Consider the following 22,824-nt stretch of genomic DNA (forward strand, 5'->3'; position numbering starts at 1 on the left):
TTAAGCAATGCTCTCCAGTCCATAGATTTCTCTCCCTTCATCTGTTTTCTTGGAACAACATACTTAGTGCATCTTTATGGTAAAATCAAACATCCCCAAATTTCTGACTATTATATTGACTCACATTTTTGCAGTTTTGAGTTTACCCAGCTCTCAATCCTAAACATCCTCTAGCAAATTAAAATGGTTTATAGTGTAAGTAGGCATCATGCTTGGGTGGAAGAGGACATTCATTTGAAATAATAATTAAGTTGAGAGGAGGAAAGTTTACACTATCCACAAGCACAGGTCATAGCGCTAGTAAGAATGGATGGTGGACAACTCTGCCAGGACAGCCATCCATGTTTAAGGTAGCTGGTGACCCTGCTCTTTCTTCTTCTAGTTTATTTCTTGGGAAGAAGAGGGGGGAAAAAAAGCCCCCAATAATGAGTTACTTGATCTTACCACATCAATCTCAGTGTTGGAATGTCCCATGTTACAAACGATGCAGCTGTTCTTCATACGGTCCAAGTGCTCTCTCGTTACCACGTTCTTGTTACCTTAAAAACAGAAAAGATTTTATTTACATGCAAAAGAATGAAATTGGACCCCTGCCTCACACCATACACAAAATTAAACTCTAAATGTAAAGCACTACATATATAAAACTCTTGGAAGAAAACAGGAATAAATCTTTATGACCCTGGGTTAGGTAATGGTTTCTTAGATATGACACCAAAAGCACAAGTAACCAAAGAAAAAATAGATAAATTGGGACTACATAAAAATTAAAAACTTTTGTGCTACAAATGATACCAAGAAAGTGAAAAGACAATTCACAGAATGGAAGAAAATATTTGCCTATCATATATTTGATAAAGGACTTATACCCAGAAAAGATAAAGAACATTTACAACTCAACAATATAAAGACAAATAACCCAATTTTTAAATGGGCAAAGGATTTGAATAGACATTTCTCCAAATAAGATATGCAAATGGACAATAAACACATGAAAAGATGTTCAACATCATTAGCCATTAGGGAAATGAACATCAAAACCAAAATGAGATACTACTTCACACTCAATAGAATGGCTATAATCAAAAAGGCAGACTATAACAAGTATTGGTGAGGGTGTAGAGAAATTAGAACCCTTATACATTGTTGGTGGATTGTAAAATGGTACAGCTACTTTGGAAAATAGTTTGACAATTCCTCAAAATACAAAGTAGAGTTACCACATGACCCAGCAATTTCACTTCTAGTTATATACCCAAGAGAATTGAAAACAGATGTTCACACAGAAACTTGTTCATGAATGTTGATAGCAGCATTATTCATTAATAGCCAAAAATGAAAACAACCCGATGTCCAACAATGTGAATGGATAAACAAAATGTGGTATTATCTATATAATGAAATATTATTCAGCAACAGAAAGGAATGAAGTACTGATACATGCTAAACATGGATGAACCTAGAACACATTACTCTAAGTGAGGGAAGCCAGGCACAAAAGACCACATATTATATGATTCCATTTATATGAAATGTCCAGAATAGGCAAATCTATAGAGATAGAAAGTAGTGGTTGTCTACAGCTAGGGGAGAATGGAGGATAGAAAGAGGAGTGACTGCTAATGGATACAGGAATTTCTTTTTCGGATAATGAAAATGTTCTGGAATTAGATCGTGCTGATGGTTGCACAACATTACTAAAAATCACTGAACTGTAGAATTTAAAAGGGTGACTTCTATGGTATATGAATTATATCTCAATAAAAAAATTAGATTGTGGTGATAGTTGCACAACCCTGTGAATTTACTGGAAAACACTGCACTGTACATTTTAAATGGGTGAACTGTATGGTATGTGAGGCAAGAACAGCTTCTAATTTTCCTTCTTCTCTGCCTCCAGCTCTCCTTGAGGCTACATATATATTTTTATTCTTAAATATTCTGACTTTTCTCTTCTAAAATAGAATTATAAAAGAAAACCAGTGTTCCTGGGGTTTATGGTTCTACCACAAAGATAAAACAAGTGGCTCAGTCCGAGGAAACAAGTCATCCTTTAGTTTTAGAGAGGACTAGGCAGAGATCACTTGTTTCCTCCTTTCTTTAACTATGAAAAATCTTGCTCTAGCCTTGCCTTAATTACAGAGAGAAATACACTTGCTTACTTTTGTACACTTGATTTTTGTAAAATACAAAAATCAAGTGTACAAATTTAAGACCTGGCTTCTCAAATAAAGCTCAACAATTAAATCTCATCTCTAGCTATCTCTTAGGTAGTTAGGATGGACGGAAATATAAAACAATTTTAAGGTGTGGAGAGAAACTTTTTTACAGGATGACTTAATGGTATGTCTCCGCTCAGAGCTCAAAAGAGGTAGGAAAAATGTGAAAGACTGACTGGTTATATGGACTACTGTCTCTTGCTCTTAAGAGTCTGGTTTTGGTCAGAACATTTCCAGTCAGTTTTCATTTGCTGCATGAAAGTGTTCCCAAGTGCTACCTATTTTATTTGTCATAAACATACCTGTACAGGTAATAACAATGTCCACTTGTCGGATGACCTCATTTAATTTCACCAGTCGAAATCCATCCATGCTGTCAAAATAAAGCATGAAAAGTTAACCTAAATAGGCAGTTGCAGAGCCTTTTGCCACAGAACCTCAAAAGCTCTGACCAACTTCCTTTGATACCTACATTGTCACTTCTTGATATAGTGGTATTATTCTTAGCAGTGAAATCTTCATTCAAATCATTGCCTCAGTTCATGTAGGACCAAAATAAAAGGTCCCTTCATATTATTGGAACTTATGTCTTCCTGATAGTAGGGAGACAGGGGTTAATATGAGATTCTCTAATCAAGTTTCTAGAAAGTGCCACTTAGCCACAGAATCTACTACTCCATTGAAACTGCTCTCCCCAAAGTCATGAATGATCTCCTGAATGCCAAAAACAAAAATATTTCTAACTCCTTATATTATTTGATTTCCTCTCCTACATTTTACATTATTTGCCTTCTTAAAACTCTACGTGTCTTGGACTTCATGACACCAATTCTCTTTCTGGTTTTCCCCCAGATTGCTCCTTCTCATTCTCAGCTACCCTTTAAGTGTTGGTACCTTACAGGGTTCTGCCCTTGACTCTTTTCCCTATTCTTGCAGCACTCATCCATAACCTCACCTTGGCTGCAATGACCACATAAAGTCACCACATCTATTAATAGGTGGCCATGACCATATAGGTGTTTGATCTCACATTTATGTCTTTAGCTTAGAACACTCTGAAGCTTCAGAGCCATGGCTCAGATTGCCTACTGGACAGCCCCTCATGGATGTCCCACAAGGACTGCAAACTTACTGTGTTTGAAAATAAACTCATTATCTTTTCCACACACCATATGTTTCTGTAGGAGCCAAATAAACCGGAATACTCTGCTCTATCTCCCTATTTGAATTTGTTCCCAAATCTGGTTGATTCTTTCTCCATAATTCCTTAAAATCTCTTGAATCTGTCCCCTCCTCTTCATCCATGCTGGCCTTGCTTAAGATCAGGTCTTGCTACTTCTTGCCTACATTAGTACAATAGCCTTTGGCCCAATCTCATTGCCTCTAGTTTTACACCTGTCTAATTCATTCTGCAGAGTGATTTCCCCACATGCAATTCAGATCATGTAACTTCCTTGGTTAAAATACTTCAGTGAGGCTGCCCACTGTGGTTAGGATAAGTTCTAAATACTTAAACTGACATTTATGCAAGGTCCTTTATGATTCCTACTTCAGATATTACCCCTCCAAATTCACCCTATCTGCTACCTACATTAAAATACTCACAGCTTCTGAAATATGCCATGATAACCCCTTCCTTGGTGACTATGCACATGTTCCTTTGATAAATGTGTAATATACTTCCAAACTACAAAAACACGTATACAAATTTCAAGACTCAGCTCCACTGTCAGCATTTTCTACCTTAACCCCTTACTCCAGAGTTAGATATTTCTTCTTTGTGCTCTACAGAAGCATGTGCTTTTTGCTTCCATCACAGCACTTGTTATACTTCAAAGTGGTTATTTGTCCATGTGCTTCCAAAAGCAGAGGATTTATCTCATTCATCCTCAGCACAAGCACCGTGCATAATACATACTGAGTGATTAATGCATGTCTATAAGACAATTTGAACAGTATCTAAATCAGTATTAAGGCATGTTCAGGTTTCTAAAATGAATTCTGAGAGTATTAGAAAGGTGACAGTTCCCCATTGTGTGCTGGAGTCCTGACTCAGAGAAAGCCAAAAACTCTCTTGAAAAAAATCTGTGGGTTTATGGCTGGATGTGTGGGGAGTGGTAGGATAGGAAAAATGGTTATGGTAAAATCTTTATGCCATGCTTTATTCTCTCTTGGTACCTTCCCCCGAAGAGCTAATAGTAAGGATGGGGCATGTTAACCAGATACTGAAACTCTGCAACAGTTTTCAGGGACAGTGGTATTCCCCTTCCTGCTGAGAATGGCAAGGGACAATTTTAAAAATAGCTACCATTTAATGAGTATCTATTATGTGACAGCAGCTCTGCACTTTATATAATTATACAATTATTAAATAAAAATAATAACAATAATTATATAATTATTTTACTCAACTCTCATAACACTATGAGGTTAAGGATGATTACCTACATTTTACAGATGAGAAATATGAGGTTTAAAGAAGTTAAGTAACTCACCCATGTTTATCTGACATACTATATTTCCTCTCTCATAAAAAGGATCCATGCAAAATCAGAAATGCCCTAAAAAGTGGCCCTGAAAGCAGCAGATTGTAGCGGTAATAGAAATTAAATAAAAAAAAAAACTTTTAGCTTTAAAATCATTTCAACTAGGAATTAGAAGAACAGTACAAGGAACTCCTATATCCCCTTCATATTTACCAGAGTTTACCATTAATTTGGATTTGTCTGATGCTTCTTATGATTAAAGTCAGGTTATGCATTTTTGGGAGGAGTTCCACATGTGTTCTTTTCTGAGAATCACATCACAAAGCATCTGAGGCCAGCCTAGTTCTTTCTTTTTTTTTTTTCAATTTTTTTTTCTTCTGTTGTTGTCATGTATTTTTTTTTTTTAATCTTCATTTTATTGAGATATATTCACATCTAGTTCTTTTTTGATCACTGGTGCAAAGGGGCAGGGATTACATATAGAGAAGGTAAGGGGCTACTTGTTCTCCAGCTCAAGGCATTCCTTGTTACTACTGCCACAGGAATTCTAAATTTTACCTTCTCTAGTAGTCTCTGTTCTCTCAGAGCAGAGCTCCTTTATCTTTGATAGACAAGAGCTTGCATAACTGGCAGCTTTGTCTCAGGATCTGGGCCCCTCCAAGGTAAGATGTGGCATTACTTGGAGGCGACTACAAGATCACTTGTCAGCTGGCAGTGCAGAGGAAGAAGTGAGTCTCGTTAAGCATGCTCACCAGGCTTGCAGAGCACAGATGGGGTCAATCTCCGTTACATACACAATGGAGCCCATGGCTTTCAGAGCAGCGCAGCACCCCTTCCCAACCTGAAGAGGAGAGAAAACACACATCATAAGGAAAGTCTGTTTCTCAAAGCTTCTGGAAGAGTGCACCTCCCTCCTCCCGCCCCCAAAAGGAATTTCACTGAATAGAGTCATCCTTCGGGAAAAATAAGAAAAACAAATGAATGCAGCTCATAAACAAATTCCTGGCTCCTGCCTAGCACATGAGTGTGCACAAGAACACCCACACTCACGATTTCTAATCAAAACACAAGCTAAAAGAACATCACAACAGTGGTACTGGAGCAAGTCTGAAAAGCAACTTAAGGAAAAACTGGCAAAAATGCAAAGGGAAAAAGAAAGACTGCACTTTAACCAGAGGGTTTCTCTAAAGTTACTTTTACCCATCTGGAGTGGTAAAAGGAAGTACTCTTATACGAATGAAAAAGTCAAGTACATTTCAACAAATATATTTGAATCACGTAATAAGTGAAAGGGTAACTTTACCTCGCCATAGCCACAGACCACCACTTGCTTTCCACCAAACATCATGTCTGTTGTCCTTTTAAGTCTAGGGGGAAAAAAATAAACCCATTGAATCAGAAAAATCCTCTGTTTCTCTCTTGAGGCTAGATTGGGTTTCTTTGTTTTCATGAGGTTTTTCCGTTTTGAAAGAAATCCTGGAGAAACTAATGACCAGAAAGAAAGGTTGAATAAAATATGGATTTTCTCACTTCTTGACATTCAACCAATTCCATTTATATGTGAGGTGTTTTGTTTTGATATGCTTATGAAGTGGCTTTTAAACATAAATGCAATATACAGCTATTATGCTATATTTAGAAAAAAAGAAAAAAGTAATGTGATTAAGGAGGTGAAAAATGGAAACATTATCTATTTTATTGATTTAGAAAGAAAATGTAAAATATAACAATGATAAATGAATAATGCATTTAGTAGTATCATAATGGCCCATAGGTTCTACATGAATTCAACAGGGAAGGCAATGGGCAATAAGGTGGAAAAGAGCTTTGAAACGTGCCATCAATGACTACCTGACAGTGAATTTTCTGGGGCTGATTCCTTCTTAGGCACTTTCTACCTCTTTGTCTCTGATTCTCTTATGGAACTGGTCCTTACTGTTCTCAGGGTCTCTTGGAAGAACTTGTAGAAGCAGTTTCTGGCTTCTCTTTAGGTTCACACAGTCTCCCTTCTCTAGGAATCTCTGCCTAGGCAGAAGAAAGCTTTCAACTAAAATCCAGTCTATTCTAAGACAGACGGTTCCTACAAATAACTGTGGGTCTTTCTACCCACTTATCTGTTTAATTCTCTTTTTAAAAAATGATCTCTGAATGCCCCAAAGTCTTTTTAATGATTTGGCAACTCCATTCAAAAGGAACCAATAATTCCATGCAGCACAATGAAACTCAATAAATATCAAGTAAGAGCAGAGGAAATATTAGTTGAGAGCAATATTATATTGAGAGCAATATTGAGGAAATATTATCAGAGAGCAAGTCTTGACTGGGCTGCTATCATATTCAAAAGTCTTGGTCTAGGAGAATGGTCCCAGAATAGCTAGCATGACCAGGAAAATCAAGAAATCATATTTCTGAGCCTCCTTTGTTTTGATTACCCTCAAATATTTCCTCCTCTTTTCCAATAGGAAAAGGACTTTCTCTTTGTGACTATGAATGCTGTATGGTGGAAAGGAAACTTCATCAACACTGCTGCTCTGCAAATAATAGCTAAGCTGTCAGTCCTGGATGGATTCTGGTTAGGCAATAATTTCCTTGTGATCTTAGGGACCAGATCTGCTTCAAGGTTCAAGGAGAGAGGATAGGAAAGACGTCTGCCAAGGAAGGACTTTCTGAGGGGTTGGGGATTGTAAGCTGTGGTGTATAAGAGGCAGGCCAGTCTCTGACTGACTTCTCCCCAATTCTTCTAATCCCAGGACCCTCTAGAAGAGTACCTGAAATACTATTTTATGATCTGAAAATTATATCTGGATTCCTTTAGAGCTACTGGGATATTCTTATTCTTGCTTCAATCTCCTGAAGGCTGAGCTTCTACCACTTTTTTTTAGCATTGTAAGCCAATGTCCTCTAGGAGTCAGTGGGTCCATTCCCTTATTGCTTATGGTGTCGTGTGTAACCAGCTCAGAACTATAGAAGGTCAATGACTAAAATATTCCTCATATGGAGTCTCTATTGGCCCAAGTGTCCTCTCCTTTCCATTGTAGCCTTCCCTGAAACAAACTCTGTTTCTTCCTTAATTTTTCCCACTCTCAACTCTTCTGACAAGAACAACTGCCCTTGAGCCAATTGGAAAGTTTTTCACCATCTGAAAGTATCAGTGAGCATTTACCTATTCAGCATGTTTCTGGTGGATAGTTGATCTTTTCCTATCTCTTCATTGTTGAAATCTAACCCTAACCTCTGTTTTGCTGCTTCCAATTTACTCTCATTTTCATACATCTCTGACATTAAAGCATCTTTTTACATACACAGTACACTCTCCTTAGGAGAGACTGCCCATTTTTATGAACCTCGTATAGGCACCTTTATATGTTTTTTATTGAACCTAACATAACAGACTTTAGGCTCATGGATTTGGGATTTGAAAAATCTAAAATACTGAGTTGTAGATGAAAAAATATTTTAATGAAAATATGCCCAGCTTACTACTGATTTTATCAGGCTTAAGGCTTTCATCACAATAAAACTTACATGTGAAGAGAACTAGGGGTGGTCTACAGGCAGACTGATGGGTTGGGAATTCACTTAAATGTCCAGTCTACCTGATAATACTATTGGCTGTATAGCATTATTAATTAACAATAGTTAGAATCTGCATTGAACATTCTCTAAATTAAAAAGATTTCAAAGCAACAAGTTCCCCTAAGACCTTTCTGACTCAACCTCAGAACTTACTGTACAGGGTTCTAGAAGAAGGGCAAGGGAACTACAATTGAACAAAGATACATATATTATCTCATTTAATATTCACAATAACTCTATGCCCTAGGGCTCATTGTTACCATTTTACACAAGAGAAAATGGGCAAAGAGGTTAAATAACTAGCTCTTTATATAGTTAACCTTATATAAGTAAGTTAACTATTATCACTAATAAATGACAGCACCAATATTCAAACCAAGATACTTACTGCCTGGGGTCCAGACTGGGTGGTACTGTGGCCCATGAGCCCTTTCTTCGTTTTTCCATTAACCTATACATGATGGAAACCTTTTGGCAAACAGGCAATATTCCAAACCAACTTAAAGGGAATTACTGAGTCTTCCTAGCAAGAATGAGGTTATGTCAGGATATAAGTGTGGGAACAGAAATTGAGTATTGGAAAAACACACAGTATTTAGTATATATCTAAGTAGATAACGTCATACTGGCAGTGCTGACAGATTAAAAAAATTAGAAATGCCTCTGAGAACTGATTCTTTGCCCACCACAAGTTTCCAGGTAGCCAGAGAATTATGTGATAGTTGGAACTTAAGAACTAACAACATGACCTGGAATAGAAGCAGGGACCTTTCTCCAAACCATCAAAGATACTTGTTTATACTGACTTTATTATTGACCTGAGGGCCTGACAGGGTCACAAAATAAAAGCTCTGACCACCAAAAGATAGGAGCTAGTCTGACTTCTTAAGTGAAATAGATTTGCCTCTACTAGTGATAGCAATAGTAGCTCTGGGTTATAAAATATTGGGTGTGATGTGCTGATAGATCCAGAGATGCTACATGAATCATTTCCAGAAATAATCAAAACCAAAAACTTAAGAACCCCAACTCAACAACTCAACTTCATCCCAAAGATAACAAAACTTACCCATCAAGAATTGATTCCCGACAACAGTAGAGGTTGTCAAATTTTTGTTTAGTGACCGAGTCATTGACATTCATGGCGGGAACACACAGCTTCCCAGCCTTGGACAGCTGGTACAGCCTAAGGTGAGGAAATCAAGAATATAAAACAATGAGATATTACAATCAATTTCATAGCAAATCCCAGAAATATGTTGGTTAAGCATGAAAACATGAGACTTGACTAGTCTTATCCATTTTACACATGAGAAAATAAGGCACAGAGGTTAAATAACTAGCCCAAAGACTTACAGCTAATAAATGATAGAGCCAGTATTCAAACCAAGGATACTGCCTGGGGTCCAGACTGGGTGGTACAGTGGCCCACAAGCCATTTTCTTCATTTTTCCACTAGAATATAGAGAAATAAAGAATATCTTCCTAGAGCCTATATACAGCTTAGACATAAAGATCTTAATCAAATCCATGTTGAGAAAATCCTTGACCAACCTAATTTTTAAGGACATACATGTAAAAATTTCAAGTGTATCATATTATTTTTTTATTTTGAAATAAATTCAGCATCATATTAATTTTATTCCTCCTTTTATTTATAAAAGGAATAACTTTAAATACTATTTTAAAAATCATGCATAATCCCGCCACTCTAATGCAACAATTTTGATTTTCAAGTCTCAACTTTAGATCTCAGTGCACATTCATATAAATATGTATATTATTTACATTTATAATAATCATTCTTAAGATTTGACATAGTACTCTTATTTATACATAAATAAGTGTAAGACTTCATTACAGTCTACTTAACTTCTGTGGAGGAACTGTTAACATTATTTCCTCCTTCCCTCTTTTGCTATTACATATAGCACTGCAACAGATTCAAGGTACAGCTTTGTTTTCATTTCCATTTTTTTTTTTTTGGATATATATCCAAGAATGAGATTATAGAGTCAAAGCACATAAACAATGTGAATCAATTTACAATGCCATTCATTCACTTATTGAACCAATGTTTACTGAGATTGTGCTCTATGCACTGTGCCAAGTGCTAGTGTTAATTTGATGAAAAAGATGGATATGGTCCTTGTCCTTACACAATATATAGTCAAAAGTTTTGGAAATGGATGGTAATGATGGTAGCACAACACTGTGAGTGTAATTAACACCACTACTAAACTGTATAATTGAAAATGGATATAACAGAAAATTTTAGGTTGTATATATGTTACTAGAATAAAATTTTAAAAAGAGGAGAGAGAAGATTCCTCAATGAAATTTGGAATTGCATAGATAAGAAATTATGTTCATCTATTCTTTCCTGTGAAAAATACAAAAATAGTACCTCAAGTTTATTCTGGCAAAAAAAGATATGTCTCTATTGGAAAAGTTATAAACAAGACTCTGAGACATAGAGAAGATATTAAAATAAAGCATCAAATACCTAGCAAAAAAAAAAAAAGTATTTCTCAATGAGGAAGTCATTGGAATTTTTTTTTTTTGTATTAAATTCAGTTTTATTGAAATACATTCACACACCATACAATCATCCATGGTATACAATCCACTGTCCACAGTAGAAAGTCATTGAAATTTAACAAAGTACAATTCTTTGTTATGTAGGACTAGCCTAGCACTGTAAGATAATCACCAACCCTGACCCCTAAGAGTAACTGGTAATAGCACTCCCTAGTAATTATGATAACCAAAAACCCTCCAAAGATTTCCAAATATCCTCTTTGAAGAGGGGTTCCACCTTCAGTTGAGAACTACTGAACTACCAGCAATATAGGAGTATATTAGTTTTACCTCTATCTTGCCAGACTGGTATTAAAATTAATTCTTTTTCTAATTTAGGTATAAAATGGTATGGCAGGACTAATTTAAATTACATTTATGGAGTACTGTTAACTCATTACCTGATAAACCAGGCAATTTCTACTAAGTTTAAAGGATAAAAGAACTGTGGGGATCCAGACTGCAAAAGGAGTTTTATTTTAAATAACAAACTGAGTCAACTAAAAATCAGGACTAGGTATTTTATTCAAAATTTATCCCTTTCTAAGAGTCTCAAGGTATGGTTTAATCCTTAGTTTTATCTATTAAAAAGTCACAATATACTGAAGTACTGATAGCAGCTTATTCAGAATTTGTTTCTCCAAAACCATTATTTTATACTTTTAGTTATTTTTTGATTAAAAATAGTAAACATAAATGATTCCAATTTTTACTTTGGGAATTACTGCTCATTTGAGAAACAAAACCCTATGTTATATAAACTCTATGAAGGTGCAGGTTTTTGTCTGTTTTGTCCACTGGAATCCCTAGCACCTAGGGTGGTTCCTGGCTCATTGTAGATGTTTATATTTGTTGAATAAACGAATTAGTCTAAAAAGGTCAAACAGGTGTTGCATTACAGAAACTACAAAACATGAGGACCCCATTGCTCCACCTGCAGCTGTTTTAGGTTTGTTATTTGTGATGTTAATTTAAAAAACAAAGCAAAATGAAACAAAAATAAAAACAAGTGTGCAGACTCAGATCTGTTCTCTTCACAGCAGATTCCAATTTTTAATTTAATGTGCTCTGTAGAAAATGTATACTAAGAATATATAGGCTGCATAAAAATCTTACCTATGGACTCCAGTAACACTCTCCTCTACTATGCCTTTGATTTTCTTAAACATGTTGGGATACTTCTTATAAATCCAGTGAGTAAGATCCCCTCCATCATCCAAGATCTGCAATAAACATCAATAATTTCATTTTGCTGAAGGCTCAAAGCAGTCAGTGCTTCTCTGGGTCTTGTATCCCAATTTCTAATTACCAATATACAGATATTTCAAATTTCCCATATGGTTATATAAAGTAACTTACAGCCAGAGCTAATGCAATAATCTACCAAACAGTCATTAAACCAAAGTCAAAGACAATGAGAGGGAAAGGCCAATTGTAATTCTCAAGGCCAAATGATCTTCCCACATGACACATCTACTATATCAAAATACACAGCAATCCAAATGAGGAATTTCTTATAGATCAATAGCTTACGTGGTTATCTAGACCACTCCTTCTTGAATATACTGTAGATATTCAGAAAACCTAAACATGATATTAGCAGCTTTCTATTGTTTAAATTCAGGACTTTAAATATATTCAGCCAAGGCTTAGTTTAGATAAAAGGACAGATAATTAGTCTCCCTCCCTGAACAATGGCTTATAAAACTATATTTGTTAATTCTTCACTTCTCACAAAGTAGAGACACTCTCCTACTCAATATGTCAGCACTGCAGGGTTTTGCGTGGCACAACCTCACATGTTACATTAACCAAATTAAAAATAACTGGGAAACTGCACAGCATGTAGGTGTACAAGCATGTGTATGAACAGCTCATCACAATTTCAGGTTGGGATTAAAGATAAATGCAATGCTTTGCCACTGGAGCTTTCATCAGCAGAGGGAAGTTTCTGAATTATAAATAAGCCAAGGCAGGACGAGCCTAGACCACTATCAGGCACTAGCCTGTGGCACTTCAGCCCTCCTCCTGGCTGTTAGAAGCACATAGCAGGACTTCCCAAATTGTTACCCATCCTCCTGGGAAGTCTCCACAGAACTGAGTTGCCCTCTGCTGGCATGCATCCATTTTGCAGTCCCATCAATTTTCATCTCCACTGCAAGGGCCAAAAATGCCACCCTGGACCCCAGGGTACACAAAATCCCTGACCTCATATCTGCCACCTGATCTCCCTCTTGCTTCTGCTCCTGCTGTTGATTTGTTTTCTCTGACTCAGCTAAACCTTGCCTGAGAGCAGGGGTCCAAGGCAGGACTCTCTAAAATTGTTACACATGCTCCACAAGTTAGTGCTCCGTTTTTTTTTTTTTTCCTAGTAGAAACCATCACAACAGATGCTCTAGGAAACTGAAAGTCTCCTTTATGTTTCCCTCTCCATTTCTGCATATATAGAATCCCTAACGGAGTTTTTCCTTGCAGATTCTGATCCCTAGCCACCAAAAAGGTAAGAGACAAAAAAGGTTGAACAATTGGAAAGTCTGCTTTGTAAGTCCCAATATTCTCATACACAAATTTCCCCTATAACAAAGTTATCTAATAGAGGCAGGTGGCTGGCATCCCTAATCTTTATTTAATGAATGCAGCCCATAATTCTCACCATGCAATTCTATCGCAAAACATTTTTGTGACCAGGGAATCCTCCTGAGGTTAGAAAGCAAAGAAAAGTACTAGATCATGTTAGGATCCAAAGAGGTACGGGTCCTGTTTTCTGGGTGACAATTCTTTTTTCTTGTCTTACGCTCTTCTTTCACCTTTCCAGCAGTTCATCCTGGCTCAACAGTTTGTAAAAGCTCTCTGCGTACAATCCCATGTGCTGTCCACGCTCATGACTATAAAATTAATGTTTTCTTCCCGGGAGAAACCCTTTGGCACATCTTCTTTAGGGTCTGTCAGTCATACTCCCTCAAGTTACCATCAAATTGTGTTGTAATGAGCTGACTCATCTCACAGCCACCACAGCGCCCCTTCAGGATAACAGAGGCTTTAACCCAGCTTCCTCAAACGACCACTTGGTGCTATGTGACCTGCATCACAGAATCCTGAAAGAGACTGCTTTTCCCTGCCGTGTAACAGGTAAGTCCTGCTGTACAGTCTTTGGCAGTCAAGCCATGGCTGGACTAAAGCTTTAGGGATTAATTTTTCAGTTGATTCCTTAATTTCTCCTCTCTCTAATATGAAGAAATATTTGCAAAGTAGAAGTGCCTCATACTTTGTGCAGCTTTTTGCCTCACTTTGTGAATCTAATGTGCTATCAAGTATAAGAACTTGGTTTATTTTAAAACAGAAACAAAAATAAAAACAGAGCAAAAACGAAAAATCTAAAACTTTGGTCATCTTTTTTAAGGAGGAGGATGGATAAAGAGAAGAAATTTCAACTTAGAATCTCTTCAGGTTTTCTATAAATTCGGTGTCTGGATCCTAAAAGAAAGCTAAGTGACACGGGGACTGTGGGGTGTTTTTTTTTTTTTTGGTGGGGGTGGTGGTGAGAGAATAGAAACTCATTATTGTCACTTTTTAACCAACTATGTGTGAACCCTGAACAGAATTTTAATTTTACTGATGAATATTAATGCCTCTAAGATCAGCACCAACACGTAAGCCACTTTAAAGATATAAAGAAGTTCAATTCTCTTGTGGTGCCCCAAGCATAAGCAACAAGTTCTGTTGGAAGTCCAGGTACCTCAGACAGAAAAGGAGCCATTTTCCTTCCTTCTGGTTGGGAAACCCTCTCCCAGGTCATGGCCTCCCTGCCTCATCCCAAACTCCTACAGAATTGTCTTTTAGCAGAAAGCTGCCCAACCAACCATGTTTGGCTGCCAGCCCTCCACATTCACACATCTATCAATGCACCACCAAAAATCATCTTCTGACTCTCCTTTCCAGGCAAAGACAGGAAATCCTGGAGGAAAAAAAAAGGAACAAAGAGAAACCATTAAAGCCTGAAAAAAGAGCTGGCCCCAAATTTTGGCAATAAGATGCTGGCTTTCCCCAGTTCCAAACTTTCTCAATCTGCTATGCTCCTTAGACTGAATTCCAATGATTAGCATTGCCTTTAGCCCCTGCATCCATTTCGCGGGCTTTGGTGGTCATTCTGCTCTTTCTAACCCAAAGGGGTTAACGATCAAAGGGGACAAGAGTATGATGGGTACTAAAAATATGACTACAGGAGAAAAATAAGAAAACAGAAATAAGTACTTCTTAACGTAATGAAACTGGAATTCTTGCCTTTTCCCCAATAAACTGATCTTTCTGGTTTCTATGCTTTAATCATCCCACCCTCTTCATCAGGAAAACCCTTACACACTTTTCCTCCTGTTAAAATATCTCTACACTTCATGGCCCAGTTCAGATGTAATGTTCTTAACTGAAGCTTGATCAACTCAGCTGGACATGATCTCTCAAGGGATCTGAACTTTTATAAGCACCTTGTTTGTATACTGAGGATGGATTTAGGGATCTGTTGTGGCATTTATCATATATGCCTTTGTATTAACAATACTTATAAATGTGTATTACATTCTCAGCTACAACATAAGATTCTGAGGGCAAAAACATTGTCTTTTTTGTCATTATATCTTAGAACAGGTCAGTACGCATTTGTTGAACAAAAAAATGAAAGCATGTGTATAATTCATTGGACTGTACATTTATTATTTGTGCATTTTTCTATTCATATTTTATGAATATTTTATACATCAACAAAATTTTAAAAATGAATGAATGTAAATGAAAAAACAAATGAAATGCCGACTGTGCTAGCAAAAGGAGAGACCTGCATCATTATAGAGCTTTCCAAGAATTTCTTAACGGATCTGAAGCACATATTTGGTACCCTGATGTGTGCTGTGCTGCTAGAGAGTGAAGGCAAACAGCTGGTGAAGTCCAAATTTCTCTATTTCTATTGTCTTTCAAGTTTAAGTAGATGTTGTGATCAAGTATTAATCTGTCAGGTCAAGTTCTCTTTTCTACTGAAGCAGAAACACCCAACATCAGATGAGGGCAAACTAACTACTGGAAAACCAGCAGGGCCATAAAACTATGCCTGAAGCATAGTTTCTTTTCTAATCCCATATTACCTTAGACAGTGAGTAGTGTTCATTGGTGCTCTATATATTAGCATGGCAAGGCAATGCATTAACTAACAATGGAATATTAGACATGGACAGATATCTGCCACCTTTAAAACAACAGAGTTAACTAGATCATATTTGACAAGAGAAGTCCAGATTAGAGCAAACTCATCAAGAATAGGGATCCATTTCTTCCAAGATAGCTGTTTTATTGTCAACCTATTTTATATTGTCAAGATTTTATATTGAATCAGTGGGACTTATCAGTTGACCAACTTTTGTGTTAGGCCAAAACACAGAGAATAGGAAAAAGATCTTACCACTTTCTGCTAAAGCAGCAGCCACTTCATTAAGAGTGGAATAGATGTTGCAGGCAGCCCACCGGCACTGTGCCCCTAGAGCACCCAGAGTCTCCATAAGCACCTGTATTGGAGAAAAAGCAGGAGTGAGTAAGCCTGGGCCAAACAACTGTTATATATTTGACAATGAGAAAATACATAAGGAATAATTTAGGCCCGTGGTTTTCAAACTGTTCTCTACAGAACCTTTTCAGTGTTCTGGGAAGAGAGCAAGTTCCAGCTGAGCTCTATGCTTTTAACTATTTAACATACTGGGCCTTCCTATAAGATTTAATTCAACCAAGGATTTCAGCACTAAACACATTTTTAAAAACTACTTATGTACAGTGGTTCTGCAGCTCCTTCGGATATAGAAAGCTATAAGAGAAGCTCCCACCCTAGCAATGAGAAAAAGCCAGATAATTAACAAAATCTTTACTTTTCTTAAGCCCATCAAAGAGCTGAGGCTGTAAAGCAACCAAGTGAACTGAACTTCAAAGTTCCTTTAAGGAAAAGGAACAGTTTTGCCTTCTGCAGAGAAGAAGCAGCTGCCATACAATAGGGGAAGAAAAAATTACCTAAAAATTTAAAGAAATCCTAAAGGCTGGGTGTGGAAAACTATGTGTCAGTTTGGAATTTCTGATAGCCCCAGACCCAGGATAGAAGCAAATCCAATCTGCCCTGGGAGCGGGACTGGAATTGTTCCCAACATTAGAACACAGGCAAAAATCCACTACTTCTGAAGGAGGGTAGAAGCAAAAACCTCTCTGACCTAAGGCTGAGTAGCTGGAAACCCTCTTGGGCCTACCCTCCTACACTGATACAAAGTAAAGATTTGCTCTCTCTCCTGCCCAAGACCCACCACAGATATGCAGCAAAATTTGGCTACTACACAGAGGAGAGACAGGGACACTGAAAAAAGGCCTACCTAAGACTGAAGCTGGATGAGGAGATCTAAGAATCCTGCTTGCCCTCACCATGCACCTAGCCCCCGATACCAAGCAACAACAGTCTAGTGCTGCAGGTGGGGCAAGAATGTGAAGAGAGAGACCCTCTGTGGCAAAGGTGTGCAAAAAACTGAGAAAAGTCCTCTGGCACTTCAGAACATGAGCTAACAGCAGCCCACTGCTGGAGGAATTTGAAGCCTATGATGCACAATAACAAAATCGAAAGCAGCCCAATTCATGACTAAAATGGTACAACTCCTCAAGGTAAGAGTCTCACAGGAGAGGCATGGCCATTTACAGAGGCAAAAACTACTTACCTCAGTCTACTGTTCTTCTACACTTGATATCTATGTGTGGTAGGCAGAATAATGGCCCTCCAAAGATGTCTACTCCCTAATCCCTGGAACCTGTGGATATGTTATGTTACCCAGCAAGGCAAGAAGGAATTAAGGTTGCTAATCAACAGACCTTAAAATAAGGAGAGTATCCTGGATTATCCAAGTGAGTCCAATGTAATTACAAGAGTCCTTAAGTGGGGGAAAGAGAGGCAGAAGAGCCACAACCAGAGAAAGAGAGAGAGAGAGAGAGAGAGAGAGAGAGAGAGAGAGAGAGAGAGAGAGAGAGAGAGAGGACTGTGAGAAAGACTTGACAGGCCATTGCTGGCTTTAAAGATGGAAGGGGGCCATGAGTCAAGGAATACAGGTAGCCACTAGAAGCTGGAAAAGGAAAGAAAATAGATTCTTTCCTAGCACCTCAAAACAGGAATGCAGCTCTGCCCACACCTTTATTTTTTGCCCAGTGAAATCCATATTGGACTTCTGACTTGCAGAACTATAAGATGATAAATTCGTATTGTTTTTTTTTTTGTTTTTTTTTTCTTTTAGGCACTTTTTATTTTCCAAAAAAAATTGTCGTTAATATATAAACATCTCATTCTCTCAAAAAATTCTACAACTATACAGCTGTTTGCTCCATTATTTGCATAGGAAATGACCACAATACAAAAATAATAGGGAAAAAGAAGCAAAACAGCAACTGATTTATGCTTTTTTGTGTATGTATGTTTCCACATATAAACATTTGAAGCCTCTTACAAAATTATTTACATCGTTTGCCAACTATTTACATGTTTTAAGAGCAACTTTTCTAACAAACAAAACTATAATTTATCAAGTTATGAAAATTGTTTTCTAAAAAAACTTACTATATTACCACAAAATAAATAAAGATAAACAATATTTTAAAAACAAAATTAATTTTCATTTTCATTTTCAATTAGGACCCCTTTTGGCATTTTGCTTATTTATTCTGCCCTTTGGTTAACAGCATCAGCATCACATTACTATTTATATTGCATATATGTAGCACTTGCTTCCTTAAGTGTTCAACATGTCATTTATACTTAAAGGCAGACACTGAGTCAGTATTAACAATAGATTAAACTACACCGTAATTTAGATAAAATTACTGTGTCTCACTGTATATTACATGCAAAATCCACAGAAACTGGCTTTTAACCAATAGTACCGCACAAGCAAACATCTTTGTATATGAAAACTGCATCATAAATTCAACGTTTCCGTATATGAAAACTGCATCATAAATTCAACATTCCCAAGTGAAAACTACATCATAAGTCCTTCTTTTTAAAAATGATACTGTGAGTGTGTAGCTTATCATAAGATTTAACTTTTGGATCTTGTAACTCCCTTTCTTAAGCTCTTGAGTTCACAATTCATATAAAATGTGTTTTGTATTTAAAATAAACAATCATATTTTAATCAGTGCATGAAATTTGCTGAAGTTCATTTGAATGATTCTTTCCCCTATAGAAATTAATTTAGTAACACTTTGAGAGGTATCTTACCATAAATTCTAAGCGTGTCTTCATGGTTATTTTCAAATGAATTATTTATGATTTTCCCCAAAAGAATCCTAGAAAAATTGTAATACCTATAAAGCTGATTTGCATATTTACAAAATTTCAAATAGCAAATGTATGCAACTCATATAAAAAAAAAACAACAAAACACCTTTGTTCAATGGCTATTTGTGAATTGAACTGCCACGTATACTAGATCTCTCCCAAAGAACTATCTGATAATATTGTAAAAAACCACTGGATGTCAAGCAAAATCTCAACATACAATTCATCCTTCTTCCTGTGCCTGCCAACTGATTCGTTTACTAAACATTGTCACATTAAATGATGGTGCTTCGGTAAAAACACTGCAAACACCCCCTCCACCCACCCGCCCCCACCCACTGTGAGATGTGGCTGCCTGTCATGAGATGAAATCTGCTTGAGGAAAGCCATGTACATTACAGCAAGCATTCCAGATTCTTAAAATGACCAAACACTTTGGTATTAATACAATGTATTCCCTGTTTCCTCAAATATACAAAATATACATTTCCAGTTTTTCATTTTCCTTCTTTCTGTTTTTTTATATATATAGTTAGGTTTGTAGTTAAAATTTTGCCAAATTAACTGCATAAACGTCAGTTTGAATTGCATAGGCACAGAAAGCCCCGCGGGCAGTGGATCTCAGTTCTGATGCCTCTTCATGTGCAGGGCCAGGTGGTCGGAGCGGGAGAAGCTGCGGCTGCACACGGCGCACTGGAACGGCTTGGCGCCCGTGTGCTTCCGGTAGTGGCGCGTCAGCTCGTCCGACCGCGCGAACCTCCAGTCGCAGCCTTCCCAGGTGCATTTGTACGGCTTCTCACCAGTATGAGTCCTCAGGTGAGCTTTTAAATGAGAAGACTTTGTATAAACTTTTGTGCAGCCAGGGTAATCGCAGTAGTGGATGCGTCTCTTCTCCAAATCAGGGTTACTCCTTCTATTGTATCTAACAGGTTGGATGTTTTGCGAATTAACTGGCAGGGTAGCAGGTAAATTTGGATTGTGTATTGCCAGTTTAGAAGCGATCGTAGCAGCATAGGATGGAGGTGGGGTTAAATTCTGGAGTATCTCTGCTTGTCTATCTGGACTTCCAGGCTCTGAGCTTGGTGGTGATGGGGGAAAGTAAGTGGCCTGTTGTGGAAGAAACTGACTTGGCATTGTGTATGTGCAAGGGGGCATGCCCTGAAATTGTTTCATTGCAGTCTGCGGTACAGCAGAGGTGAGTGTGTTAAGGCCTGCCATGGCGGCTGACATAGAAACATTAAGAGTGTCCATCACTGTTGCCTGATTTGTAGAACTGGGCATATCTAGATCCGGTGTATTCAGTAGCTGGTACAAATGGCCCTGCTGGGAAGGGACAGAAAGATGAAGATCTGGTGTAGGAAGTTCTTGTTTGATGAAAATATTGTTCACCTCTGGAGCTGCGGTCTGGTGTGAGCTGAATATGCTGGTGAACTCGGGAAGGGCCTGGGTCTGGGCCGGAGGAGGGGCAGTCGTTTCACTCTGGTGGCTGAAAATGGTAACAGGTTCTGTCTTGATGTGTGTTACGCACGGTCTCTGGGATTTGTAGAGGCCAGTTCTCAGGTGAGTGATGTCAGGGAGAAAGACGTTCATGTTGATACTGTAAGGTAACCCTTCACTGTCAGTGAAGAACTGGTCTACGACTGAGGCACTGTCTCGTCTATACTTTTTATGTTCTGGAATTATAGGAACTGGAGGAAGCTGAGGTGCCAGATACTTCTCCATTTCACATCTTGTCTGGACCAGCTCCTCCGGGGGCAGCCGCGCCGCGGCCCGGCGGCGGGCGGCGGCGCCGGCTGCGGAGGCTGCGGGGGCGCGGGCTGCGCCTGCGGGTGGTGGTGCGGATGCTTCAGTTCCTCACTGGGGAAGAGCGCCGCATCGCGGGCCGGGTTCGCGGCGCCCAGCACCGGCTTGAGCTGCGCGAACACCGGCTCGTCCTGAGGTGCCGGCGGCTGGGATACGAGTCCCAGGCGGGCGCTCATGGTCAGCACCCGCGTAGCCATGGGCACTCGGGGGGCGGCTCCGGACGCGGGGCGCAGGTCGAGCGCGCTTCCCACCTGGCCCACTCTGGCTCGGGCCGGCGAGCTCGGCGCGGGGCCGCGGGCGGAGGAAGGGGAGGCTCCCGGGCGGACCCCTCAGCCAACTGTGGGCGCAGCTTTCGAAGGCGCGCACGAAAAGCAAAACTCTTCCGCTCGGCCACGCGTAAACGACAACGTCCTCCCGGCGGCCACTTTCTCCCGCCCCGCCCCACCACGCTTTTTCACTCGCCGGAGCCCACTCCTGCCGCCGTCGGTCCCGGAGAGAGAGCTGCGAGAGAGCTACGAGCGCGCGTACCTGCCCCGCGACTACTGACCAAATTCGTATTGTTTTAAGCCTCTAAGTTTTTGGTAATTTGTTACAGCAGCAATAGGAAATGAATATACTACCATTCAATAAAAAATTACAAGACACATACAAAAGTGAATAAAAACAACCTATTGTCAAGAAATAAAAGGATCAATAGAACCAGACTCTGAAATGAGCCAGATGTATGATCAGACAGGAACGTTAAAATAACTATGATTAATATGTTCATGTTATACAGCAACTGTTAAAAAAGCTGAAAAAGAGTTCAGACCTCAATTCGACATATGAATGAAGTGGATCTGGTTGGGACTAAGGCAAATCAGACCAAAAGGTAAAGGATGATATTGACTGTGTTTCAAAACTTCAACTTCTGTGTGAGACCTAGGGAAGAGATGTTTATTTGGTGCAGGACATATATTTTCTGAAGCACACCAAATACTTTAAAACTTGTATGGTTAGTTTATTCAAATACCACAATTACATGGAACTTTGAATAGGAAGTGAAATCTGGTAGGTTTGTATAGGTTAGTGTGAAATTTCAATACATCCCAAAGTAATTTGGGCAGAGAATGAGGATATATTTGCAGGGAACCTTGGGGAACTGAGGAAGAATGTGGAAATGTTGGACTTCCCCACCTAGGTTGTTTCTGGTGTTCTCACAAACGTTGAGGACTGACAGTTTGGTAGGATGAGCCCTGGATCTTGGGGCATGCCCTTGTGAAATTTGTTGCTGCAAAGGAGAGACTGAGCCTACTTATAATTGTGCCTGAGTCTTCCCCAGAGAACCTATTTATTGCTCAGATGTGGCCCTCTCTCTCTCTCTAAGCCCATGCAGCAGGTGAACTCACTGCCCTCTTCCCTACATGGGACTTGACTCCCAGGGGTATAAATCTCCCTGGCATTGTGGGGCATGGCTCCTGGGGATGAGCCTGGACACAGCATTGGGGGATTGAGAAAATCTTCTTGACTGAAAGGGAGAAGTGAAATGAAACAAAACAAAGTTTCAGTGGCTGAGAGATTTCAAATGGAGTCAAGAGGTCACTCTGGAGGGCATTCTTATGCACTATATAGATATCCCTTTTTAGTTTTTAGTGTATTGGAATAGCTAGAAGGAAACACTTGTAACTGTCCAATTACAACCCAGTAGCCTTGATTCTTGAAGACAACTGCATAACTATATAGTTTACATGGTGTAACTGTGATTGTGAAAATCTCGTGCCTCATACTCCCTTTGTCCAGCGTATGGACAGAAGAGTAGAAAAATGGGGATAAAAACTAAATG

At 38.7% G+C, this 22,824-nt stretch overlaps 1 protein-coding gene and 1 pseudogene across 6 annotated transcripts in view; both read right to left on the minus strand.

Annotated features, from left to right (window-relative positions):
- The window catches only part of AHCYL2 (adenosylhomocysteinase like 2), a 256,607-nt gene that overhangs the window by 15,024 nt on the left and 218,759 nt on the right, over positions 1–22,824 (minus strand). For all 6 annotated transcript variants that reach the window (XM_037836179.1, XM_037836178.1, XM_037836184.1 and 3 more), the window contains exons 5-12: positions 16,308–16,410; positions 14,722–14,816; positions 11,978–12,084; positions 9,351–9,467; positions 6,009–6,072; positions 5,458–5,546; positions 2,522–2,592; positions 445–539 (exon numbers count right to left, since the gene is read on the minus strand). In XM_037836179.1, coding sequence (XP_037692107.1) covers positions 445–539; positions 2,522–2,592; positions 5,458–5,546; positions 6,009–6,072; positions 9,351–9,467; positions 11,978–12,084; positions 14,722–14,816; positions 16,308–16,410 — 741 coding nt within the window. The remainder of the gene's footprint in view (positions 1–444; positions 540–2,521; positions 2,593–5,457; positions 5,547–6,008; positions 6,073–9,350; positions 9,468–11,977; positions 12,085–14,721; positions 14,817–16,307; positions 16,411–22,824) is intronic.
- Positions 19,727–21,535, minus strand: LOC119534128 (annotated as a pseudogene).

This window comes from Choloepus didactylus, chromosome 5 (assembly GCF_015220235.1).
Source record: "Choloepus didactylus isolate mChoDid1 chromosome 5, mChoDid1.pri, whole genome shotgun sequence".
Classification (NCBI taxonomy): domain Eukaryota; kingdom Metazoa; phylum Chordata; class Mammalia; order Pilosa; family Megalonychidae; genus Choloepus; species Choloepus didactylus.